This window comes from Panthera pardus, unplaced genomic scaffold, assembly GCF_024362965.1.
Source record: "Panthera pardus isolate Hobbes unplaced genomic scaffold, ASM2436296v1 HiC_scaffold_10, whole genome shotgun sequence".
NCBI classification, from domain to species: Eukaryota; Metazoa; Chordata; class Mammalia; order Carnivora; family Felidae; genus Panthera; species Panthera pardus.
In genome coordinates this window covers 63,166,448-63,194,375 of record NW_026526655.1, presented here as the reverse complement: position 1 = coordinate 63,194,375, position 27,928 = coordinate 63,166,448, and the positions used below count along the sequence as shown (strand labels likewise).

General features: G+C 39.0%; 1 protein-coding gene across 3 annotated transcripts in view; it reads right to left on the bottom strand.

Moving 5' to 3' along the window:
• LRP2 (LDL receptor related protein 2) overlaps positions 1-27,928 on the bottom strand; it is a 199,207-nt gene that overhangs the window by 134,742 nt on the left and 36,537 nt on the right. For all 3 annotated transcript variants that reach the window (XM_019458730.2, XM_019458737.2, XM_019458747.2), the window contains exons 2-7: positions 25,372-25,479; positions 23,446-23,568; positions 14,878-14,994; positions 2,551-2,661; positions 2,105-2,218; positions 281-397 (exon numbers count right to left, since the gene is read on the bottom strand). In XM_019458730.2, coding sequence (XP_019314275.2) covers positions 281-397; positions 2,105-2,218; positions 2,551-2,661; positions 14,878-14,994; positions 23,446-23,568; positions 25,372-25,479 — 690 coding nt within the window. The remainder of the gene's footprint in view (positions 1-280; positions 398-2,104; positions 2,219-2,550; positions 2,662-14,877; positions 14,995-23,445; positions 23,569-25,371; positions 25,480-27,928) is intronic.

Here is a 27,928-nt window from a genome sequence, read left to right as displayed (position 1 = left end):
AAAAGTCAGCATATGTTAAAGAAGAGGGACAGACTGCCCCACCTATTCTGCTTTAATGATGACAGGGAAGAAATCATAATTTATTCTATAATTGGGTCCAGGGTCCTTTTAAGAAAAGCCAGGGGAGTCACCTCCTTCTTCCCCACCCACTAAGTTACTTAAAATGCAGGCAATCCTGAGACTTGCTTATCACAGATAATTTCTAACAAGGAGAGTAGGAATACAAGTTCTGGAAAACACTTTAAGAAAATGCTTTCCAATAAGAATCTCTTCTCCTTACCACATCCATTTTCATCTCCATTATCTCTGCAGTCATCCTCTCCATCACAAACCATATTTTGACTAATGCAGTAGCCATTGGAGCAAGTGAACTGGTTGCCTCTGCAGGTCTCGTAGGCTGGAAGAAAACAGCAGTTGCACTCCAAAGACACAAATCACTTGGGAAAAATCAAGAAGTTCAACTCACTGCCTAAACTGAAACGAAACTGACTCTGTCAATTTAGTCTCTAAAGTATCTCAAAACAAAACAAAACAAAACAAAACAAAACAAAAACAACCAGGAAAGAACAGGGGGAAGAGTGGAAAAAAGAAGGGGAGAAAACATAACAGCATCTTTGGGTCAAGGATGTGAACTCAGATGCCAGTCTGTCTCTCAAAATTACAAGGCAGTATGCTATAGGTTGACACAGAACAAAGAATGCAGATTGATAAATGTGCTATAGACAGGTCAACGTCCAGCATGCCCTTACTTTATCACAAGCACCGAAATTGCTATCTAAGACCAAATGATTCTGAGTCATCCATTCTGTGTTGTCACATTCTCTTTAATACAGTCACTGAAATAAGCCCAGGGGCCAGAAAGCAAGTCAGGCATGGCTCATAAAAAGTTAGGGTGATGGGGCGCCTGGTGGCTCAGTTGGTTAACCATCTGACTTCAGCTCAGGTCATGATCTCACAGTTTGTGGGTTCGAGCCCCACGTCTGGCTCTGTGCTGAACAGCTCGGAGCCTAGAGTCTGCTTCGGATTCTGTGTCTCCTTCTCTCCCTGCCCCTGCTCCACTCATGCTCTCTGTCTCTCAAAAATGAATAAACATCCAAAAAAAATGTTTAAAGAAAAGTTAGGATGATACTGAAAATAATTTAGCAAGGCATAGGTGCCAATCAATCAAAATGAGTGTGGTTACAAAAATCACAACATTCTAGTACATAAATGACCACAAAAAGGTGCCACCTCATTTTGTGAAATCAGTAAAACTCTCTCACAGAGACTTCAAACTACATATTCCAATAAAATGAGTCCAGAGTGAGAGTGCCTGGGTGGCTCAGTCAGTTAGTGTCCAACTTCGGCTCAGGTCATGATCTCACAATCCATGAGTTCGAGTCCTGCATCAGGCTCTGTGCTGACAGATCAAATCTTGGAGCCTGCTTCAGATTCTGTGTCTCCTTCTCTCTCTGCCCCTTCCCTGCTCACATTCTCTCACTCTCTCTCTCTCTCTCTCTCTCTCTCTCTCAAAAATAAATAAATGTTAAAAAAATTACATAAAAAAAATTAGTCCACAGTTGGCAACCATGAGAGGTGATGTGCCTCATAGGCAATTAAAAGGAAAATAAAAAGTAGGGACAGAGTTAAAAAGTGGAGGCAACAAAATCCACCTGCACCACACTGAAACTTTCCTGCCCCTCCAATATCAATGTGGTAAGAATTTCAAAGTAAAGAGGGGAGCTAGGACCACTGCGATAAGGGAACTTCCTCTCCCTTCGAAGTGTTTCTCTCATTCAACTATCAAGGTTATCAGACCCATTACTGAAGTATGGGTAATTTGAGAGCCTAGTGATACAATATACCCTGTACCCTTGTAGCCTAAGGGGGAAAAATGCACACTGTCCATCAGCAATCCTTCAACTCTACACAGATCCTTAGAAGATAAAAGAGTCCAGGTCTAACTACACTGCTGAAACTCATGCCATGAGGCCTAAGTGATCTTCTGGCTTCATCTGCCATCAGACATAGTGACCCTTTTGTTTGAAAAGAGTGGTACATTCGTCAGAAAATAACTACAGCAACACTCCTAGCAACCTGACCCAGCATAAGGAAATCACCGTACCACAAGAACGTTCATCACCGCCGTCTTCGCAATCAGGGTAATGGTCACAGACATAGATACGAGGGATGCACACCCCAATGTCACACTGGAACTCGTGTTGTGAACATTCCTGAGCTGTGACACAAAGTTAACGAGGGCAAGAAGAAAGAGAAGTTCAATTCCACTGTAGCCATTTAATTTCACAGGAAGATTCTGTCTCAAGTTTAAAAAGAGATTTTTATTATGCAGCAGCATGCTGGTAAATGTTTAACAACCAATTCTCCAGGAACAAAAAGGCCCTGACTCGTAGTGTTTGCCAATTTCCATGGTGCAAATACTCCCACTTCCAAATACTGACTTCAGGCTACCAACATGAATTCACCGAACACAAATTCGGGAAGAGACTGTGGAATTGGCCAGCATAAATGACTGTGCACACCATTGCACATCTTGTATACATTACTCACTGCAATTGCTTTCATCAGAAGAGTCTCGGCAGTCAATTCTCCCATCACATTTCTGACTGCTGTTATAGCAGGCTCCACTGGCACAGGTAAGCTGTTCACATGTTGGGTATTCTAAAAAAAGGAAAATAACACACAAATCTTAAATTAAGACATTCCTTCTGCATATACTTCTTCAGTGACTACTACATGTTAGACACTAAATGCTGAGCATATACTGGAAAACAAAAGAGACCCGGTTCCTTTTACAAATTACAAACTGGGCTGTGTGCTAATGTGGAAAGTGCAGAGTTCTATGAGAATGCATAGCAGGGGGGAGTCCAGAGCCCAGGGAAGTCTCCCCTGAAGAAGTGACCTATGAGCTCAGAGCTAAAGAATGAGAAGGAATTTAACTTATTCCAAAATGGAACCTTCTTTTACATAATACAGATAACATCCCAGATAGCTAGTGTACTACCAAACAGGCTTTGAGAAGTGAAGGGCTGTTTCTTTTGCCAGAGGGTTGTTTCCTTTCTGAAAACAGGCTTCTAAGTTAGGAGGGATGGGACCACTCAGTAGCTATTTACTCTTACTCAAGCTGCTTATTGTCTCTGTTACCACTTCTTTATCCATACATTTACATAATTTAGTTCACAGGGTAGAGGGACCTCAAAACACAATGTCTACTATCGCATTCTGAAAAGCATAATGTGTTCTACAAGCACAAGTAACTATTACCACATTATACACATATGCTATTAACCAGATGCTTAACTCTGGTTTTCTAGCTCAAGATGGAAAAAATCAGGATGTCCCTTGCAGGAATAACATGCTGATAGTCCCTCTCCTGTGTGTCCCCATAATTGAAACACATACCTCTCATGATTCCAAATGAAGGCTTCATTCTAGTGGTTGTTTATCTGTTTCCCCCACAACATAATGCACCCTCTTAAGTTCTAGGATCCTGTCTTACCCATCTAAATTTTTTTTTAATGTTTTTATTTATTTTGAGACAGAGAGAGACAGAGCATGAGCAGGGGAGGGGCAGAGAGAGAGGGAGACACAAAATCTGAAGCAGGCTCTGAGCTGTCAGCACAGAGCCTGATACAGGGCTCGAACTGACAGACTAAGATCATGACCTGAGCCGAAATCAGATGCTTAACCGACCGAGCCACCCAGGTGCCCCTTGTCTTACCCATTTTAGAATCCCCAACACTTAGTGCAGGGACTGGATCATTACTCAAGGTGTTCAAGATATGTTAGATATTGCTACTGACTTATCACAGATGAACTTTTTAGGTAAAAAGCTTTCAAAACCATTTTGAACTTCTGCCTTTTATGGTCTTCAATATCCTCCTTCTCAAACTGATATTTTTCTTGGTCTTTTTTTTTTTTCCATTAAAGATTGTTCTCATAATGATTCTCATATTATCTTCAAATTTCTCTTTAAGCAAAAGGTATGCCTTAGATAAGGGCTCAAAGACTAGACAATAGAGTCCCACTTTGTGGCTCAATTTTTCATTTAAGAACCTGCTTTGAGGTTTCATAGATGTGGACAGATAATTCCTTAAACAGTCCCAAAGTCTCCTTCAAGCATGAGCAGTGCACAAAATCCTGTGCTGAAACTTTATTAAACTTATCCTGAGTTAACAACGTGCACTTTAATGGAAGATGAACTCTCAAATGATACTTTTCCATTTTTTGTACAGTGAAAGAACCCCAAATATTCTCATCTCCAAAACTTTAAAACTGGACTACTAAGTGTCTTAATACTTAGGTGTACTTAAATAGCCAAAGTTCCATTTAGTTAATCATATAATAAAATGGAAGGCATTTTAAAATAGCTGATTAAAATTTTTAATTTCTTCTGAATTTTAATTTATTTTTTTAGTAGTCTAAGAATCAGCTTAGGGTTACTGCTGTCTTTTCATCATTGAGAAGGTATGCGTTACAAATGTGCCTTCAAAGGGTCATACAGCTCTGTTTATTAATTCTCACTTCAAGAGATGCAAGAGGCCAGTTGAGTCTGGCCAGCAATTCCCCTCCCTGTGTGCCAGACAGCTCCTAGAGTATGTTGTGTAGCCTTTTAAGCAGGAGAAAGATCTTAGAAAACCCTGTCTTTGTAATAGATAAGATATCTGTTTGGAGGAAAATTTATTTGGGGTTGGAGGGTGACTACCTCACTTAAGGTGATTATGGCAGATATGAAGGATCTGGGACAAATATACTGAGAGGATCACTTGTTCTCGCCATCCTGCCTTTTGAGAGCCAGTGCCATAAAACCGGAAAGGGAAGAACTACAACAGTATCCACTGACAAGACTAAAAGTTTTCTGACACGCCTCATTCCCCCCAACAAACAACAAGGCCAGCTTGAGGGCGTCAGGGAGAGTATTGTGATGGTCAGAGGTCAGCAGTTAAACACCAGGAATGAGGAACAGCTTTCTTGTCTCCATCCACAATGATAATGAATCTCTTCTCAATCAGCCAAGAACCTGCCTCAACTCCTACAAGCCTTCTGGTCTAGTCTGTGCATAGTTAACTGCGGTATATGCCCATAGGGAAGACTGCATGGAACTACCCGACTCAGCTAAATACTGAAAATATTTGGAGACCCACACAGAGGGAATGGTTCCAAACTATTCACCCTGAACAAAATAAGAAATGAACAGATTCTACTTCCCTTAAAGATTTCTATTACCAACTCCAGGAAATAGGAAGTCACAATACTTTGGGACTGGCAGATACCTAAAATCTTATTTTTTTGGTTTATTTCCTAACCAGGTCAAGAGTCTAACCTCATAAACTTTTTCCCATGGAGCAAACCCATCATGTATCTGAAATGTCCTGCAAGATTTTAAGTAGAGAGAAAATTTAAGAGAAGAGATAATGCACAAGAAACCAGAGAAACCCAACCTTCTAAGTTTTGTCTTAATGGAAAGATTGACAACGATCAAGTAGCCCAAGACCTCTAAAGCTTATCTGACACAAAAATTCACAAAAAGAACACACTTGCTCACACCACCTCTTCCCTCTCCCTTCCTTACTTTCTCCACATGCCAAATGTATGTGTTTGTTCCCCTACAAATGGGAGCTTCCCCCAAATATCCATACAAGATTGGTGTGGTGCTTGAAGATTTTTAAAATTTTTCTATGCTAATGATTTTATTTGAGCAAGAAAGTACCATGTTTAGATAATCAAATAATTAAAGAGTCTGAAGTGGCTTGAAGACTTCATGGAACTCCCAGAATGGAAATCATTCACAGCAGAGCAAGATGTAAATATTAACACTACTCTTTATTATCTTGACAAGAGGGCTGTGAGTACATTCTAGTCTCAGAATTTGGCAAAACGGTCAAAAAGCACATAGAAAAGAAGACAAATTTATTACAAAGAAAGGGGAGACATCTTAAAGGTAGATTATGAAACTTAAGGTAAGATTTAAAGGAAAATAAGAAATTACTGATAAAAGTCTTGCCCAAGATACCTGAGACCTTTCAAGGTCTTAGCCTCATCCTTGTAAGTTAGTTACTCTGGCTAATCCAGTCAAAGTAATGATTTGCCAGAAAAAGTTTGCTAGTTTGGCCACCAGCACTTAGTTGCAAGTACTACCCACAGTTAAATAAGCAATGACAATAAAAGCCATCAATAACATAGACTGAAAAGTAGGTGCCAGAAAGTACTCAGTATGTATGAACTCATTTCATCCTTATCACAACCCTATGAGGTAGACACTATTACTCCCATTTATAGATTTCTATTCTATTGATGCTATATATGTACCTTTCTGAGGTTAAGTAATTTAAAAAAGGTCATACAACCAGTAAACTGGAGAGCCAGATTTCAAATTCAGGCAATGTGGCTCCACAATGCACATCCCTAGCATCACAATAGATGTAGCTACTGCTTAGAAGCTTCACAGCAAGCAGTAGGAAGAAGCAAAAAATTAGAGAAACAAAATGAAATTGAATGAAAGAAATAGAAACTCTTAGAAAGATAGTTTTAAAAGGAAAATAAATAACTCTAGAGAAAAAGCAAAGTTTTCGTTTCTTCCATTCAGTTTCCCATCCCACATTGGGAGTCTGGAGTGGTGAGGCCAACTCTAGATTTCAGCAAGTAATGGCATATTCTATTAAGGACTTCAATCTGGTATGATCCAGGAATTCAAGGAAACTCTATGCTAGGAAACAAAGCTTTCCAGGAGTACCAGAACAAACAAGAGAGTCGGCACCAAAAAAATAGACCACAATATAGCAGGGAACTCACTCTACCCCCTCCCCAGTTAAATTCAAATCCCCAAAGTGACTGCCATCATGAACTAGCACCAAAGAAATAAAGCAACATACAACAAAACAAGAGGAAAGTATTTCCTGCCACTCTTCAAAAATAATTAACAATGGCTTTCAATAAAAAGCATATACATAACAAGTTTTATAAAATGGAAATAGCAATTCAGCACCCTAAAAGAGAAAGCAGGGATGCCTGGATGGCTTAGCCCATTAAGCGTCCGACTTCGGCTCAGGTCAGGATCTCACATTCGTGAGTTCGAGCCCTGCGTTGGGCTCTGTGCAAGCAGCTCAGGGCCTGGAGCCTGCTTCAGATTCTGTGACTCCCTCACTCTCTGCCCCTCCCCTGCTCTCTCTCTCAAAATAAATCAATAAACATTAAAACGAAAGAAAAAGAAACAGAGAGAGAGAGAAAGCAAACACAGTAATCCCAAGGGCTAGTACCATGGGACTAAAATCAAGTTTAATCCAAGTAGCTTTCAGGAAGCAGAAGCCAAAAAGAGAAAACACATTATCTATTCCTATCTGTTCCTTACAGTGATCCTCTGTGACTTATCTGGGCAGAACAAACACGCAAATTTTAACTGAAGAGACAGGAAGAGTACCCGCACCACTAGAATTATGAGAGTGGCCACTTGCAAACCATAGCTAGAAATGGCGTGGCTCAGTCTTCCTATCGAGAAACTGTTCCAGATAATTGAAGATTCATCAGCAAATGATTGCTGCATGAACGTCATTATGCTGAAAGCTAGTTATTCTACAGAGTGCTACGTTCCTTTTCATTAGAATTTCATTCTATCCAACATACATTTATTGAAATCCACCTCCCTGGATACTTTGCTATGAACTGGATAAAGAGATAAACTTTAAAATTACAAGTGAGGTAGAAGTTCCCACAATGTTGGGGGGCCCTGGGTGGCTCAGTTGGTTAAGTGTCCAACTCTTGATTTCGGCTCAGGTCATGATCTCACAAACTGTGAGATCAAGCCCCGCTTCAGGGTCCTCACTGACAGTGAGGAGACTGCTTGAGATTCTCTCTCTCTCCCCCTCTCTCTGTCCCTCCCCTGCTCGCACACCCTCTCTCTCTCTCTTTCTCTCTCTCTCTCTCAAAACAAATAAATAAACTTAAAAAAAAAGAAATTCCCACAATGTTTTAAAAAATAGTTTATTCAATCAGGGCACCTGCGTGGCTCAGTTAAGCGTCCAACTTGTGGCTCAGGTCATGATCTCTCAATCCATGAGTTTGAGCCCCGCAGTTCAGAGGCTGGAACCTGCTTCAGATTCTGTGTCTCCTCCTCTCTCAGCCCCTCCCCCACTCATACTCTGTCTCCCTCTCTCTTTCTCTCTCTCTCTCTCTCAAAAATAAATGAGTGACAGTGAGGAGCAGCTCTCTGATAAGGTGACAGTTGAACAGGAGCCATTAGGCTTAGTAAAACAAGGTCATTGGTGGCATTGACAAGAATGCTTTCAGGAGATTGGTGGAAACTGCTGTTTTCAGGGAGTTCAAGAAGGAAAGAGGAGAGGAAATGGAGGCAGTGATATTAAAGACAACTCTATGTAACTTTGTTATAAAAGGGAGCAAAGAAATTGGACAACAGCTGAGAGGGGTCTTGGGAGCTTTTATTTATTTTTTAACTTTTTTTAATTTTTTTTTATTTTTGAGACAGAGAGAGACAGAGCGTGAATGGGGGAGGGGCAGAGAGAGAGGGAGACACAGAATCGGAAGCAGGCTCCAGGCTCTGAGCTGTCAGCACAGAGCCCGACGCGGGACTCGAACTCACGGACCGCAAGATCATGACCTGAGCTGAAGTCCGCCGCTTAACTGACTGAGCCACCCAGGCACCCCTTGGGAGCTTTTAATACATATTTATAATGTGCTTGTATGACGATTTATTTTCTTTTAAGTTTATTTATTTTGAGAGAGAGCATGCGTGCAAGCAGGAGAGAGGCAGAGAGAGGGAGAAAAAGAAAATCCCAAGCAGGCTCTGTGCTGACAGCGTGGGGTGGACCCCATGAACCCCGAGATCATGACTTGAGCCGAAAACAAGAGTCTGACACTTAACTGATTGAGCCACCCAGGTGCCCCTGATGGAGATTTAAATAAGAAATTTTTATTTCCCCAAGGTTTCAGGGCTCTGAATTCTATCTCGACTGTAAGAACACCAAAACAGGTATGTCTGTGATGTGGTAGGTAAGGGTGTCAGTCTCTCTGCTTCTGCTTTCTCACCTGGAGTAGTAGAAAGAGAACAGTAAGAGCAAGGCTGAAGGGGCAGCTTAACCGTGGAACTGAGTTTGAAGAAAAGCATGTTCTTTACGAGCCATCATAGTCTACAGAATGACTTGAATCATCCTCTTTATTCCTCTGTTTCCCATTTGGAGTTTCAGCAATTAGATATATAAAGGAAAATGTTTGAATTCTAAAGAACAGAAAGTCAATAGAAATAAAACTTCACGGACAAAGCGGCCCCAGTTGCAGGCAGACCAAATACTGCTGATTACCAGCAAGAAAGCCTTCATTGTAATAGGGATTTTACCCTTTCTTTGGCATTCCTAAGTATCAAAAGAGAAGTACTGCAAACCAGTGATAATTAGCAATAGTTTTACTCACACCAACATCACTCTAATATGGCACTCGATAAAAACAAAATAATCTGTTCTCTTAACTGGGAAAAACTGTACTAGTTTTGAGCAACTTAAAGTCACTGTAATATATTAACTGAATGACCCATAATTGCTGCATTGTTCTGATGTTTATCTTAGACTCTGCATGAGTGGTTTTTCCTTGATGCTAATCCCATTAGAAGTAAAATGGACTGCAGTTTTGAATCTCCTGTTCCTTGGGGGGAAAAATTAATTGACAGCTATTTAATAGTAGGTGCCATTTTATAGATAGCCAGACTGAAGAATAAAATAACTTGGAGAAAATGAACTTTTACCTGTTTCACAGCTTTTTATAGTAGACATAACCAGAAATCGTTCTCACATAGTAGAATAATCAAAAAATACCTTATGCATATTGGAACACAGCAGACAAAAAGACCAAACAATATGAAAAGCTTTCATGCAACACAAATTTGTCTCAAGGATAATCTTTTTAGTGGAATCTTGCTATGTTTGCTTTCCTCATCATCAGGCCCATTCTCTTCCCTCCCTTCTCCCTGCCTCCCTGAGAGAACTCTTATACACTTTTCTTTGTTCTGTACAAGGAATGTCTGGAATAGACACAAGGTGCTCTACGTTGGAGCAGTGTCTTGATCTTAGAAAGCTTGAAAGGGTAAAGACTATAACCTAGGGGTCTGATCCAACAGTCAGGACTATGAACTACAGGGTCGAGCTTCCTGATCCTTTCAAATATTTGGGGAAAAGAATTAGGTCCTTCCTTGGAGCTTTTCCAACATCATTACTATATTTAAATGATTTCTAGGGGCATAACGTATTTAGACCCCTTCATGTAGACAATCTTACTTCTGAGAAATAGAGAAATGAAAGTCACACTCATAGGCTGATCCTGCATTTGTCCACAGGTAATGATTCCCATGCACCATGACTGCAGAAACAATAGAATAAAGTGTCATGTCTCATGAAAATGATTTCTGGGCAAGCCTTGTTTAATCCTTCATCATATTGTAATGTTCCAATTTAAAACAACTAATAAATAGCTGTTACATATCTGAAGTGAAGTAACTATGACTAAATGGATGTTAGCAACAATCAATGGCTGATAGTTAGACATGTGCCTCCTAATGGAAATATACACCTGTATTTTCAAAGTATTGTGCCCCTACACACACAGACACACACACACACACACACACACACACACACACACACACGCAGAAGTCTGTATCTGTTCAAGCCTCTAGACTAATGTTATTCCCAACTAGACTAATGGAGGGAGATTTTGCTCCCACAGGACATTTAGCATTGTCTGGAGACATTTTTGGTTGTGACAAATGGGAGGTACTGCTGGCTTCTAGTAGGCAGAGGTCAGGGATACTGTTAGACATTCTACAATGCATAATGTTCCGTGCAAAAAGGACCTACCTGGTCCTTGATGTCATTTGTACAAAGGTTGAGGAACCTTGCTGTAAATATAGCTATCAAAAACTACAGGACAGAAGAGCACGTTAAAGGACATCTGGGGATGCAATGAGCAAGACCCAGACTGTGGGAAACTCGGGACAAGTAATTTGGTTTTTTCAACAAATATATTGCAAGAGGTAAACAACAGAAATGGAAGGTAAACCTACAAATCAAAAGACAGCAACTAATTCCAATGCATAGATTTTATTTGGACTTTGCTTTAAATGACGCCACAAAAAAATAATAAAAAACCAATTGGGGAATTTTAAGAACTGATTATTTTAGTGGTTGTTAACTCATAGGTGTGGGTTGTGATATTGTTATGCTATGTTTCAGTCCTTATATTTTAGAGTTAAATATTAAATTATTTAAAGATAAGATTATGGGCCCCTGGGTGGCTCAATCATTAAGCATCTGACTTCAGCTCAGGTCATGATCTCGCTGTTCATGGGTTCAAGTCCCACAGTGGGTGAGTTGAAGCCCCACTTCGGGAAAAACAGGATCCCCACTTCCGGTGAACCCGCTTCTCTCTCTCTCTCTCTCTCTCTCTCTGCCCCTCCTGGGATTCTCTCTCTCTGCCACTCACTCACTTGCACCCTCTCTCTCTCTCTCTATTTCAAAAATAAAATATGGGCACCTGAGTGGCTCAGTTGGTTAAGCATCTGAATTCAGCTCCTGTCATGATCTCGCAGTCCATGAGTTCTAGTCCCATATTGGGCTCTGTGCTGACAGCTCAGAGCCTATTTCGGATTCTGTGTCTCCCTCTCTCTCTGTACCCCTCCCCCCACCTCAAGTAAATAGATAGATAGATAGATAGATAGATAAATGAAATAAAGATAAGATTATACGATGTGTGAAAACTGCTTCAAAATAAGAATAAAGAGATATAGGTAAGACAAAATTAGCTATGAGTTGGTAATTGATATAACTGGGTGATGAGTACAAAGGAGTTCATTATCAATTCACTCTGCTTTTGATTATATTTAAAACCTGCATGGGCATACAGTTTAGACCTAGGTTAAAAGCCTGAGGAGATGGTCATCACACCTACCTTGTGTCATTAAGGTAAAAATTGCATAAAATAGTGATTGGAGCCCAGCAAATGGCAGCTCTCTTCCCTACTTCCTGCAAGGGTTCCAAACAAAGGGAAAACAAAATGAGGCCAATTTGTCTCCCTATATTAGCACTTTCTAAAGACTTTGATCCAGGCCATTATTCTGTTTCTTGTACAAATCTGGCTGTGGCCAGGAGATCAAAGCACAAAGCATGAAGATTCTTTTCTTAACTTCCTGATTTGTTAGATTTTTTTTATACTTCTCCATAAATAACACGTAGTAATAAATAAATAAGGTAAAGAGAAATAGGAAAGAATACTTCATTACAAACCCCTTTTGCATGTGTCAGATTCATCTTAGAGCCATGAACCCTGAAGGATTCATGACTTGTATGATTCCAGGAGCAATTAACTATCATATAAATCTGGCTCTCTTAAGAAATCCTTATTGCACCTATTACTTGCACTTAAAAAAATAAACAAAACCTTGATTAAAAATTCCTGCTCAGATATTTTATAAAGCTCACTCACTTCCTTTCCATAACCCCTTTCTATAACAGCAGCCTGCATACTTGTACCCAGCCAGCTTTTTTCCGGAAGGTCTATTGGCAAAGTTGTGAGGCAGTTGTACTGATGACTTTAGACTTGGCTGCAGGGTGTTCACATGGAATAAATCCAAACAGTCTGTTTCAGTTGCCTTTTATTTTCCCTAGAGTAGCATTTCCTTCAGTTCCATTGCATTTCCAATAAAGCACTCATTTTTATCCACTTGTAAATTAGGGATAAAGACACAGACTGTTGGCTGGTGGCACAGCCTCTGGTTCTCTCTTAAACTTGCACAAGGTAGAACTTTCTCCTTCTGTAAATAAAGTCTTTCATGAAGAGCAATCACCAGACTTGGAACCAGAAGATGGATTTAGCCCTAGCTCTGCCACATATTTTCAACCTTGAACAAGCCAGTCTACTCTTTGCAATTTTAGTTTCTTTATTTGTGAGAGAATAATAACACCTGCTCGATTGTCCTCATTGAGGAACCGAATTAAGAATAACAACCAACATTTATATAACACTTACAGTTTACAAAATACTATAAAATATATGATTCATCACTATTATTTAGTCAAAAACATTTTCTTCACTTGCCACAATGAACGACCTATTGTTTGCTTTACAAAGTACTGACAGTACTTGACTCATGGACTTGATATTTTGTGACATCCAGGCATACACTACTATCTTTAAAATTGCCGGTAATTCTGTAAAATTTCCAAAATGAAAAGAGATCCAAATTAGAGACAACATAATCTCTTTCCGAGAGAACATTTAAGTTGGAAATTAAACCACAACACAACTATACCAGCAATCCTGCTAGGAAATGGAGATACAAAAACAAATCACAGTATTTTTCTCAAAGGAAAATAAGACCCAAGGAAAGAAAGCATCCAACTCTTGATTTCGGCTCAGGTCATGATCTCGCGGTCCGAGAGTTCAAGTCAAGCCAGCGTGACTGCTTGGGATTCTATCTCTCTCCCTCTCTCTCTCTTCCCCTCTGCCATTCATGCTCTCTCTCTCTCTCTCTCAAAATAAAAATAATAATAATAAATAAACATTAAAATGCACCATGTGATGATGGTATGGATGCAACATGAATCTGGACCTATTTGGAGCCAGATCTTTCCCTTTCACAATATTTCTTCCATGAAAAGTACAGTTTGAACAGTATGGTGAAATAGGAATGATTTGCTCATAACCAGTTTATGTTAGCTCCCTCCCAAGGCACTGCACCATATTGGGAAATGTACCAAAAAAAAAGAACCAGAAGATGGTTCTCTCCTCATGAAGCATAAAATATACCAATTGGACCAAAGAAAGAAGTTTAGGAACAGTCCAGAAAATTAAAATTAAATCAAAATGATCAAACAATAGAGGTGTCCCATGAGAATAGACTAAAACTTAAATCTCCGTTGGAGACATAACTAAGTTTATGATCAAGGCATTCAAAATCTATCCACTGAGTATTGGAATACTGAAATATTAAAACAATTCCCTAAACTCCGAAATATAAATTTAAGAGCAAAAGAAAGAAACTAACTGTGCTTAGCTCACAGTAAACTTATGAGACGCAGCCTATCAAAAGAAATTCAGGAAAAAATGTCTAAAACCTCAAGGACATTCTGATTCATAAATGATACCACAGATGATAAACGCATAAATAATAGACTTATAAGAACTTTTAAACAAAACTGAATATGTCTGAGACTAAAGATAGAGTTAGACAGACCACAGAACTTACATAGTAGAATAATTCCAATATTCTCACATTCTAACAATTCCACATAAACCTCAAGAGAGGCAGATTACTGATTTGTAAGAAGTACATGATGCACTATGATTATACACTCTCTTATTTTGGTTATGGTAATGTCTAAACATTACACATAGAATAGTGTGATTTCTATGCCTTATCTTGTAATCAGTTACAAACTAATATGTCATCATTGGAGAAAGCCATTTTCAGAATGTAACACTTTTCCAAAGGCAACCCAGAAAATACTGAGTCCATAAGAGCAGAAAACTAATGAGACATTTGATTTAACATCATAATTCAATAAAACCCAACATTGACCAAACTGGATTTTGTATTCAATGTATTCAATAACTTTTCAGGATTCTATGCTAATGTTAAAAGTCTCTTCCAAAAATACAGAAACTTGACATGCTAAGGCAGGACACACTTAGAATGTCTTGCTAAAAATAGTCTCCTATCAGAATATCACCTCTAATCCACAAAAGAATCTGCCAAGAAATTTCAATAACAAGAGGCATATTGTAGGCATTTCTGTCCATCAACAGATCTAACAAATTGATTAAAATGCCAAAGGGACAAAGGTGAAAGCAAACACAGTGCAAAGACTGAAAGGAACTCACGGCAATCTTTCTCATCGGTTCCATCTGAGCAGTCTCTGACATGGTCGCACCTGTATTCTTTTGGGATACATTCACCATTGGAGCATGTAATCTGATGGCTTGAGCATGTTCTCCCAGCTGTGGAGGGGAAAAGATACTACTTTATAATTACTGCCAAATACAGACCAATCCGTTGCCATTTACCAAAGATGAGTGAGGAAAATTTAAAAGCAAAGGCAAGAGAGTATATTGAACATAAAGTTTATAGGCTTAGAAAGCAGGGTACCCACCTACCCCAAGGTAGACAGTGTGAGCTGTCTACAATGCAAAAGCAAAGGTATCACGATACCATATCTAAATGCTCACAGAATCACATCAACACTCAAGCATGTGAGTGTAGACAATTATAGGATCAACATGTGTTGAGAATACAATATACATTGACAACCAAAATGGTAAAACAAAAACTTTGCAGATATAAGTAGTAGCCGAGTATCGGTTGAGGTACCTGTCATCGTAATACTTGCTTAAACAAGAAGGAAATATGCCAAAGGGTTATAACAGTGGTTATTTCTGAGTAATAAAATTGTAGGTGATTTTTTTTCTATGGGTGAGTTTTTCCCTATTATATCAGCTTTCTACATCGAACATGTGTCAATTGTATATATAAACAATTTAAACTAGCTTGTTTTTAGCCTATGTTGATTAGGGTAGGTAAAATCAGGACATCAGTAGCTTATCAAATTTGCCTCTGGATAAAACAGATAAAAATCAAAGGAGTTGATGCTGCAAGCACCATGTGAATGCTATTTGGGAAGCCTGAGGCAGGAATTATCATGGGATTTTTCAACTGTCCACATAAAAAGAGAAGCATTTGGGGGAAATGTGACCCACTGAAAAAAATTATAGTCCTCAAATTGAAGAAAAAAGGTTTCCCCTGCATTTTTACAGTTTCCTATACTTCCATATGGTAAAGATGCTTAAGTTTGGCAAAATTTGCTTTTCTGATGAAATTACGTATCTGTTAAGGGGTGTGCCATCATCTAAACTTTCTAAAAAAAAAACCTTTCAAAAAGACAAGTGGATAATCAATCACAGTTTTAGAGCTGACACTTGAGATTCAAACATATACAGGTTATCATATGATAAGACATTCCGTGTTTAATTGACTATATCTTGTCATCCTGTTCTAAGAAAATTCTTTCATTATGTATGTGTTATGTAATTCTTGAATAGCAAACAAGATTTTTCCAGGCAGCCTATTTCTGACACTTCAACAGTATGATTTCATTTTTTCTCCTGGTACCTTGTATTAATAAAGTTAGAATAGATTAACTTTTCTAGAAGTCACTTAAACGTCTGAATTCAGCCAAAGCAGACACAATTTTATCTGAATAAGTCTAAAAAGATTAATATTTCCTCATTAAATTCCCATATAATTTACTTAAGTATGTATTGACAATTTCCACATAAAATTAAAGAACTTTTTTTAATTTATTTTTTAAGTTTACTTATTTATTTTGAGAGAGAGAGAGAGAAGGAGAGGCAGAAGAGAGGTAGAGGGAGCATCCCAAGCAGGCTCCACACTGTCGGTGCGGGGCTCAAACTCCCAAACCATGAGATCATGACCTGAGTCGAAATCAAGAGTTGGAGGCTCAACTGACTGAGACACTTAGGCACCCCTAAAGAACTTTTCTTATTCACAAAACGGCAAGTCATGAGTAGCAGTACTAACAAATACGTAGAAAAACTAAATCAAGTGCCAATAGTATTTTAAGTATCTTGGCTTTCTTCTTAAACTGACACCCAAAGCAATTGTATATTTTCTGCTTAACCTTTCAAAGGGGTTTATGAGGGGGTAATTAAAAGCTCATTCAAAAGCTCTGCACTGCAAAGGAAACAATCAACAAAACTAAAAGACAACCACGGTGGAATGGGAAAAAGATATTTACAAATGACATATCAAACAAAGGGCTAGTATCCAAAATCTATAAAGAACTCACCAAACTCCACACCCAAAAAACAAATAATCCAGTGAAGAAATGGGCAGAAGACATGAATAGACACTTCTCTAAAGAAGACATCCAGATGGCCAACAGGCACATGAAAAGATGCTCAACGTCACTCCTCATCAGGGAAATACAAATCAAAACCACACTCAGCTATCACCTCACACCAGTCAGAGTGGCTAAAATGAACAAATCAGGAGACTATAGATGCTGGAGAGGATGTGGAGAAACGGGAACCCTCTTGCATTGTTGGTGGGAATGCAAACTGGTGCAGCCGCTCTGGAAAAGTGTGGAGGTTCCTCAAAAAATTAAAAATAGAACTACCCTATGACCCAGCAACAGCACTGCTAGGAATTTACCCAAGGGATATGGGAGTGCTGATGAATAGGAGTACTTGTACCCCAATGTTTATAGCAGCACTCTCAACAATAGCCAAATTATGGAAAGAGCCTAAATGTCCATCAACTGATGAATGGATAAAGAAATTGTGGTTTATATACACAATGGAATACTACTTGGCAATGAAAAAGAATGAAATATGGCCTTTTGTAGCAACGTGGATGGAACTGGAGAGTGTGATGCTAAGTGAAATAAGTCATACCGAGAAAGACAGATACCATATGTTTCCACTGTTATGTGGATCTTGAGAAACTTGACAGAAGACCATGGGGGAGGGGAAGGAAAAAAAAAGTTAGAGAGGGAGAGAGCCAAACCATAGGAGACTCTTAAAAACTGAGAACAAACTGAGGGTTGATGGGGGGTGGGAGGGAGGGGAAAGTGGGTGATGGGCATTGAGGAGGGCATCTGTTGGGATGAGCACTGAGTGTTGTATGGAAACCAATTTGGCAATAAATTTCATATTTAAATAAATAAATAAATGCTCGTTCAAACACAGAAAAATGACAAATTAAAATCATATGGTTCCATGAACCAGTCTGATGCTAGAATTCACTTATTCATTACATAAACCTCTACTGGGGGCCTATTATATACCACAAAGTACACCAATAATGGGAATATAATGATGAATGAGGGACACTCCCTACTCTCAAGGAGCTCATGGCTTTCTAGGGGACACTAAGAATTTATTAGAGGGGTGCCTGGATAGCTGTGTTGGTTAAGCGTCCAGCTCTTGGTTTCAGCTCAGGTCATGATCTCACACTTTGTGAGCTCAAGCCCTGCATCAGGATCTGTGTTGACAACTCAGAGCCTGTTTGAGATTCTCTCTCTCTCCCTCTCTCTATGCCTCTCCCCCACTTGTGTGCTTGCTCTGGCTCTCTCTCTCAAAATAAATAAACTTTTTTAAAAAAATTAAAAACAATGATGAAAGTGAATTATAGGCATACAAGGAATTATAGAAGGATCAGGGAGGTGTGCCTAATTCACTCTGAGATGAGAGTGTGAACAGGGACAGCTTCCTTTAGGAGGTAACACCTCACCTGGGTCTTAAAGGAGAAGCAGTGAGGTTAGCTAGGTCATAAGGAAAGGACTGTCTAGCAACAAGCATTCAGCCAGCATGCACAGTTGTGAAAGAGGGACACAGCACCATATGCCCAAGGGAACTAGAAGCACCGCTGTGACCCCACATGGAAATTTCCGGGCATGAATAGCAAGTGATAGACATGGGAAAATAAGTGCTGGCAGTGTCTTAGAAGCCACTGTAAACCATGAAACCATGTTAAGGAGCTGGAGCTTTCTTCTTGGGATGGATAGAGAGATACCCAAGGGTTTTAGTTAAATCTTTGTAGTATCAGTGTCAGGGAGAACCTGAGGAGGCATAGGACTAGAGGCAGGGAGGCCAATCCAGAGGCTGCTGCAGTCACCCAGATAGATGCTGGAAATGATGCTATAAATGGGAAAGGGATGAACTTCAGAGGTATTAGGCCAGAGCTGGCTGACTAAGTGTGGGCAGAAGAATCAAGAATAATTCCAAATTTCCAGCTTGGGTGCCTAAGGGATTGTGCTATCCTTTCCATGCTAATTGACTACATCTTTAATGTCACTAACAGCCATCTTTATTTTTCCTCTAACACTTTCATTATGAAATATGTTTCATAGGGGCGCCTAGGTGGCTCAGTCGGTTAAGAGTCCTACTTCAGCTCAGGTCACAATCTCACCACTGTGAGTTTGAGCCCCACATCGGGCTCTGTGCTGACAGCTCAGAGCCTGGAGACTGCTTCAGATTCTGTGTCTCCCTCTCTCTCTACACCTCCCCCACTCGCACTCTGTCTCTCTCTCTCTCTCTGTCTCTCTGTCTCTCTCTCTCAAAAATAAATAAACATTAAAAATTTAGAAAAAAATGAAATATGTTTCATAAAATTCTAGATTAACAAGGAAAAAGACTCACTCTGCCTATTTCTAGTAGTTAAGACTGATGTTGTATTTTCTGCTAGTACCTTATAGTGAGTTAGTTTTATTTCTATAAAAAGATAAGGGTTCCTCAATGAGATACCACCTCACACCTGTCAGAATGGCTAACATTAACAATTCAGCAAACAACAGATGTTGGTGAGGATGTGGAGAAAGAGGATCTGTTTTGCACTGCTGGTGGGAATGCAAACTGGTGCAGCCACTCTGGAAAACAGTTTGGAAGTTCCTCAAAATTTAAAAATAGAACTACCATATGACCCAGCAATTGCCCTACTAGGTATTTATCCAAGGGATACATGTATGCTGTTTCGAAAGGACACATGCACCCCAATGTTTATAGCAGCACTATCAACAATAGCCAAAGTATGGAAAGAGCCCAAATGTCCATCGATGGATGAATGGATAAAGAAGATGTGGTATATATATATACAATGGAGTATTACTCAGCAATCAAAAAGAATGAAATCTTGCCATTTGCAACTATGTGGATGGAACTAGGGGGTATCATGCTAAGCAAAATTAGTCAGTCAGAGAAAGACAAATATCATGACTTCACTCATGTGAGGACTTTAAGGCACAGAACAGAAGAACACAAAGGAAGGGAAGCAAAAATAACATAAAAACAGGGAGAGGGACAAAACATAAGAGACTCAAATATGGAGAACAGAGGGTTACTGAAGTGCTTGTGGGAGGGGGGATGGGCTAAATGGGTAAGGGGCATTAAGGAATCTACTCCTGAAATCATTGTTGTGCTATATACTAACTTGGATGTAAATTAAAAAAATAAATTAAGCTAAAACAAAAAAAAAGATAGCAGTGCCTGGATGGCTCAGTCAGTGGCACACAACTTCAGCTCAGGTCATGATCTCACAGCTCATGGGTTCAAGCCCCATGTCGGGTTCTGTTCTGACAGCTCAGAGCCTAGAGGCTGCTTCGGGTTCTGTGTCTCCCTCTCTCTCTGCCCCTCCCCTGCTCATGCTCTCTCTCTCTCAAAAACAAACAGACATTAAAAAAATTTTTTTTAAAGGTAATTCACGTAGATCAACAAAAAACAAAAACAAAAAACAGTTCATGGGAGAAGATTATTAATCCCACTTGGGACACCTTGAATTTGAGGCATCCTGGAGATCTCCAACAGGCAGTTGAACATGCAAGACTGATGTGCAGGCAAGAAATCTGGGTCATAAGCATAAATTTGGGTGTCACCAGGTCATCCAGATTTATCGAAATCATAAGGTTGGTTGAAATTATCCTGGAAAAGCATTGAGTAAGTGCAGGGCTCTAAGCAACAGCCATACTTAGGGTCTGGGTAGAAAAGGAGTACAAAATGGAATGATCAAAGCAGTTCAGAAAAGAACCAGGACAATGAGGAGTCATGGCAGCCAAGATAGTAGTGTCCAGAAGGAGGGCGTGATCGCCAAAGTTGTGCAATAGGGAAGTCCATCCGATATTGAGGAGTTCCCTGGTGACCTTAGTGAATATGGTGGTGGCATATCCTGTCTGCAGCTAAGGATGCCCAATAAAGAATTTTATGACATTAAAAATGCAAGAATTATATTGTGAAATCCACACTCATTTAAAATAGCATGTAACATTGCTTATAAATTACTGCTATGGGAACACCTAGGTGGCTCAGTTAGTTAACCGTCTTGATTTCAGCTCAGGTCATGATCTCACAGTTTGGTGCATGGGATTGAGACCCACATGGGGCTCTGCACTAACAGCTAAGATCCTGCTTGGGATTCTCTCTCTCTCCCTCTCTCTCTCTCTCTCTCTCTCCCCCCCCCCTCTCTCTGCCCCTCCCCCCCCATACTCTCTCTCAAAAATAAATAAACATTTTCAAAAATTAAATAAATAAATTGCTGCTATAACATTTTCTCCAGTCTCTTTTCCCAAGTGGTTGTCCTTAGGAGCTCGCATACCCTCTGTAAATATTATTATTGGCAAGGGGTCATCCATTACATTGTATCACAATCTACAGCTCAGCTTTCTCCCTACTTTGTGTGGGGAGCAAGAGAAAATGGAACCAAAATGGTCTATCTAGCCAAAAGAGAAATAACTCATCAGTCATTAATTCATTCAGTACCCGCTTATCAAGAACCTACTATCTGCTAGTAGGGATGCGAGCTGCAAAAAGCATATTCACTGCTCTCCAGAGATTCACAATCTAGCCCCATCCTGTTCTCACTGAGCACTCACTATCTGCAGTCATCGCTTCTTTCCCCTAGGACCTTTGAGGGATTGGCCAGAAAATAGTATTGGCCCAGACAGATTTCCTACAAACAAGGATTTCTTCCTGTGCCCTACTATGCCTGGCACTTTTAATTCCTCCCTTCACTACTTCTGAACTATCATCCCCCATCTCCCTTTTTCAGATCTGTTCTTCCCCTTTTGTTGTTCCTGAAACATGTTCACATCCTGAAACATAACTGGACCTCATCTGGACATCCCATGCTCCCATTTGGCCTTGATTAGCTCCTGTCCATGCCTTCCTCAAGATCGTCACTTGTCACCACCACCCTCCACAGCCCTACACAGTTTGCTGGTTTCTTCTTCATCACTTTGTCCCAAATATCACCATCTCTTTGTTGCTGGAAGTCCCCATGACCAACACTTACAAGCCCTAACAGGCTGTTTAATTATACAGTCTTCATTTTAGGAGTAAACTGAAGTCAAACTAAAGGGTATTTTGAGAATTCCTATTCTCTTCCTCAAAAGACCCTTGGCCCGACTGAAAAGAGTTCACAGTCAATGCTGGACTCAAAAGTACTGGGCTAAATTCCAAGCTCTTATAAATGAATCCAGGACCAACGAAAGGCCATGGAATCTCCATTACTAGTCATATAATGACTAAACAAGTTCTCACATGAAGTAGCCATCAAAAACATCTGTTTCTTCTTTGATCTTTGTGGACAATGACTGTAAAAATGCCAACAGGATCTTGGCTGACATCTTAAAATCAAAAAACAAAGTGATTATAGATGCCCATGATTTGTGGGATGTGTATTTAATGAAACAAAATGTGGGGGAGGCTTAAAGGTGAATGCCACACAGTGATCAGAGCTAGACTCTTCCACAGAACAATTGGGGTCAAGAGCCTGAAGCAGTTCCTTACAGTCAGATATCTGCTCTCCAATTTCCATCTCAGTCTAACCTGGACTTCTAAAAGATCTTTGGTTTTTCACTTTGGGGGCTTTGGGTGGGGTTGTCTTATAAACACACACACACACACACACACACACACACACACGGAATGGATATTATGTTCTCCCTTCTAGAAGCTGAAATTATAAGGATGTGAATTCCAGGACTTCTACAGCTTTCATACAATCACAAAAAGAACCCTGGAACAACAATACACTTAGGCTTCTTATAGTGTGAGATAAATTCCCCCCTTTGCTTAACTTTTCTGAGACGTGTGTTTCATTCTTTGCAGCCAAAAACATCCTCATTGATACAGGAATAATTTGAAATTATACAAATATCCTTAATAGAGAAAGCAAAGGAATGCTACACATGGCATATTTCTCATATGCTGCCATCTAATATTTACCCAAGATTACTCTCTCGCTCAAAATTATTTTCAAGCCCACTTCAAACTCTTTTACAGTTTGATCCCAACGAAATTAGAATGGGAGCGTTTCTTCCAGTTTACTGTCCTGAACTCCCTCAGTGTCCAGGAATGCAGCAGCTGCCAAGGTCTTCCTCAGGGCTACCGTTTCCCTCCTTCCTGCAGTTCATCCGACGCAAGCTATACCAGCAGTCACTGAAGCAACAAGCAACAATGCTTCCAACAGACCTCGCTACACTGCCACTTAATCAAAAAGAAGGCAGTTTAACACCGAGGCAGAAGGGGTGGAAGGTTATTATGCAGTGTGCACTGCAGGACCCAAAGGACCCATCCAACCGCCAACCACACAAATGAAGACTGCCCGCCCCCCACAGATACCAATAAATGTTCTGTTTCTTTACTGAGTGTGACATATTCTTAATACTGAGAACCTATCCTATTTCCAAATCGCTGGGGTATATTTATAATTCTTCAGCACGTTCACACTTTCAATATCTTCTCACCCTGGGTGAGATTGCCCGCATAGGTGCCCCCTGTGATTTGAGTTCCAATTCAGCATTTATAAAGAATCATCCCATTATTATTTTTAAATTTTAGGTGTCCAGGGGGCCAAAACAAAATTCCTCTACAATTACTTACGGCAATGCTGATGTTCATCGGAGCCATCCTCACAGTCCTCATCATTGTCACACTCCCAGAAGTTAGGGATGCATAGACCTTCACCCTGACACAGGAATTGGTTCGACTTGCAAGAAGGGGGAGCTAAAACAAACCAGGAAAGGACTCAACTCATTGTGTGAAACATCCACCCTATTACACCAGCAAGCAATGCTTATTTCAAAACAATCTGTGTCAACTCCTGCTTAACACATTGATGGCAAATAGTAAACAATCCTATAAAACAGCCTGTGGACTCTAATCAGCATTCAATGCCAAATAATTGCAACAAAGGCATCACAACAAACTGATGATGCCAAGATTAAATACAAAGAATAAAACAACCAAAACACAAAGGCATGACCAAAAAATATCAAATTAAGAATGTAACTTAAATACAAACTAACCATGAGTTATTGCTAAACTATTTGAAATGCTTTGTAATAACTAATAGTAAAGCATCATGATGAGCTGAAAAAACATGCTATTTGGAAAAGAAGACCCAGAATTGAATAATTATTATTTCTATAATTTTCTTGACTTAAGATCTTTGGCAGGTTCTCTGAGCCTCAATGTGTGCACCATAAAATGGGGACTATATCTCATAGTTTGCTATAAAAAAATAAGTTAAATAATTTATGTGCAAGTGAAGTATAATGTTAGCTGCTGTCACTATTGTTGTTGGTACTGTTGTTATTATCGTTGTTATGGAACATTGTTATTACATTAACAATCTCTAAAGAGTTGTTGGTACAACTGTATTTGTTCCTCTGTCCCAGAATACACAGTTCTTGCTTTTCTGTTCCTGGTGTTTAATCTAAAAATGAACTCAGTAATCCCATAGGAGGCAAACAGATAGCACATGATCATGTCTCTGCAGATAGAACTACTCCCTTGCACAAAATATGATTCACAAACTAGCAGCATGAGCATCACATGGGAGCTGGTAGAGATGCAGAATCTCAGGTCCCACTCCAAACATATGGATGTGAAACCAGCACGTCAACAAGCTCCCCGATGCTCCATTTGTGCATCCATTTGTGCAAGTTTGAGAAGCACTGAATAGGACCTATTCCCCACCCTCCTCTCATTGTCAAATGCATCACGATCCAAACAATACACCAAAGTTTGTTCTTTTGTGCCACAGGATGGCCAACAATTGCAAACAAAATTAATTTTTCCCTGATTTCTTGGTTTTCAGATGATAACCCTTGTCTGTTCACAAATCAGAATGAATGAAACTGCAGTGGTGTGATTGATCATCTACGGCAAGCTGGGAAAGCAAAAGATGTTAAGGGCTGGGATTTGTGCAGGAAAGAGGCTTTTAATGAATGATTCAACTTCACTATGCCTGTTTCCTAATTTGAAACCTATCTCAGAATATTGACAGAATTAAATGAAGAAATATATGTGAATATATGTGAAAGTGATTGTTATTAAACTTTGGATTTACAATATATGTTTTTAACTATAATTTTTTTAAACATTTAAGACCACACTAACCTCTTCTGTGATCTCTTTGTGTAATTTGCATAAGCTACACAACGTCCTTTATACAAAAGACTCCTCCTTGAATTACAAATCACAGTTGGTGCACAAAATTTCCAGAGTGAATAATCTGAAATACTTTATTATAGGCTTTAGGAAACTACTCACAAATTTGTTTCCATATCAAGGTCATGGGATAAGGGTAAGATAGAAATGGATGTGAATTGAAGCCCTTCCTCCAAAGAACTAAAAGAATCATTAATGCCATCAGTTCTCTATTCAACAACAGACATCTCAAAAGACTTGAGCCCAGTCGTGAATCTATCACTAAAGGTACAACTGTATCTTTGGTACAGCTGAATTCACCAGGAAGCACTTATATTACTCGAACAGAGTTTGGCCCGGCCTCTCCTCACTTACGGCAGCCAACTTCATCCGTGTCATCCAAGCAGTCTCTGGTCCCATCACACCTCCAGGTTGCAGGGATACAATGCCCATCTTCACAGCGAAAATGCTCACTGTCACATTCTTATAATGCCACATGCAAAAAAAAAAAACGAGTAAAAAAACTTACCCACATAGATATTTCAAAGAAATACAAATGTTTTATAAAAATAAAAGTTTTCAATCAATTAGTAATCAAAGGAACGTAAATTATTTATAAAATGAATAAAAGAAAAAAAGAAAAAAGAAAAAAAAAATAAAATAAAATAAAATAAAATAAAATGAAGAAAACATTCTTATAATGGTTATTTTATTATCTGTTTCAGGGTCTGCAGGAAGATGGTCATTTTTGTGCACAGTTCACTACAGTATATCTTGACGTAACCAATCTGGAAAGCAATTTGACAACATATATCTTGCTTTTTAAAAGTGATTTTTCTTAGTTCTTTTATTTTTAGGTATTTTCCCCCCTAAGGAACTAATCAGAGAATTAGACAAAGATTTCTGTATGCAGATTTTAATCACAACATTACTAAATTGCAAGCTTCCTAGATATTCGATAATTTCAAAAAAAGGATAAAATTATTATCTTTATATTAACATATGAAGAACTCATTAAAAGTTATGTAGAACTTCTAAATGATTTGGATAAAAACTTATATCATATAACAAAGACAAGGATGTATAATTTTACCTTTAACAGAGTTACATACGGAGTGTAGAGAAAGACCAGAATGTTATTGGTGCTTATCTCTGAATGATAACATCATGAGTAACTTCTTATTTGCTTGACTGTGCCTTTTTTCAGTTCTTCGCCCTTTATTTTTTTAAGTGCCTTTTTATTACTAAATCATATATAGCAATTTATGGTCCTACATTCTTAGATTCAGACCAATATTTTGGCTTTTTGTTGAATGCATTTGTAGGATGCCAGATCTGTAAGCTCATCTCTGCTTGTTTTAAGCCAAAAAAACAAACAAAAGAAAAATCTCTGTACCCCACGAGAGGGCACAAATTTACCCCCCAAAGTTACTACATTCCCAAGTGGCAGTGATATCCCCTAGTGATACCAGAAAGAGAATATAACTTAAACAAGTTTATTTCATACAACCAATATAACCAGCAATTATCCTAGGTCTCCCCAGGGGACTAATTAGGCAGTTGGAAATCCTTTGAGTCCCCAAATATGTGACCAGTGACTTCCCCAGGTATCATGTGCCAAGTAGGAAATTTTTTTAAAGAAAGCAGCCAACATCAGCCCAACTTGGAGAAGATACAAAATTATTCTTTCACAAGCCCAGTGTGGTAGGAGTAATTTGGGGGGTTAAAAGAATACAATTATTCTCCCCAGGTATTTCAGTGATCATGCTAAATTACCTATTTCAGTTATTGGTTAATTAAGCAAAAATTAGGTAAATATACAGATCAATTATCTACTCCTAAGAGAAATAAACAATGTGCTATCCTGACTTGTGTAAATGCTGGCATATCAACAGCATGACATAAACATAGTTAAGTGATCTATTCCTAGGGGATATAGGCTACTTTGTTCATGGAATGTTCAAATCTGATTGTCTGGTAGTGACATCCTGATTTATAATGTATGCTGCAAATGGTCAGAAACTTCCCTTGGCTAAATGGTGGTACCGAGTGGTACAGGAATACGTACACCCAAATACCTTCTATAGACTAATGCACGATGGTGGTTGGTGGTGCAGGTCTGGGGTTGGTGGTGCAGGTCTCTTATCAACTACCTTTAAAACACAACAACCTCCCTTGCAAAAATGCCCCTAAGGAATGTACAAATTCACTCTGGAATCCCAGAACTTCTCATTGGATTTTGTTCTACAAAGCAATATTTCCATGGGAGATTAGGGGCTTTGGAGGTTTAGCTATTAACACAACATATATTAAATCACTTTTATCAATTAGGTCTATTGTTAGGAATCCAACATAATACATTTGTAGGTTCAGTACATTTGTCTCTCTTAGTATCTAATAATTTCTGGTTGAAAAATGGTAACAATCTAAAGGTCAGTCTACTTACAAAGAGTTTCATATTGCTATGAAAAAATGAGAAGCATAAACTTAGAAACTGAGCTTACAGAAGAAAATTCTCAAAAAGCAATTTATTGCCTGTTTTAAAATATAGATAATCCTTAAGCAACTTTTATTACAAGTCAGATTTTAAGGTTATTTTTCATTTTTCCTAAAATATGAAGTTAAACACATCATAAAAAGAAATAGATACCCAAAAGTCACTTTTTAAAGCACTTCAAAGCCAAGTGCATAAAACACATGCAAACCAAAACTGGTAGGAGGAATTTTGCAATTAATCCTTTCTAGTTAGAGTTTTTTCATAATTGATCTCCCAGATACTCAGTTATCTAAAGAAATATATCAAACTCCATTTACTCACTTTATCAACAGATCCATGATAATTCATCCATCAAGTTCACCTTTTCAGTATTACCTTCTATGCCTGTTGTAACTCCCAAATGACTATTGTTTGGAAATACCTCTCCAGGAAAAA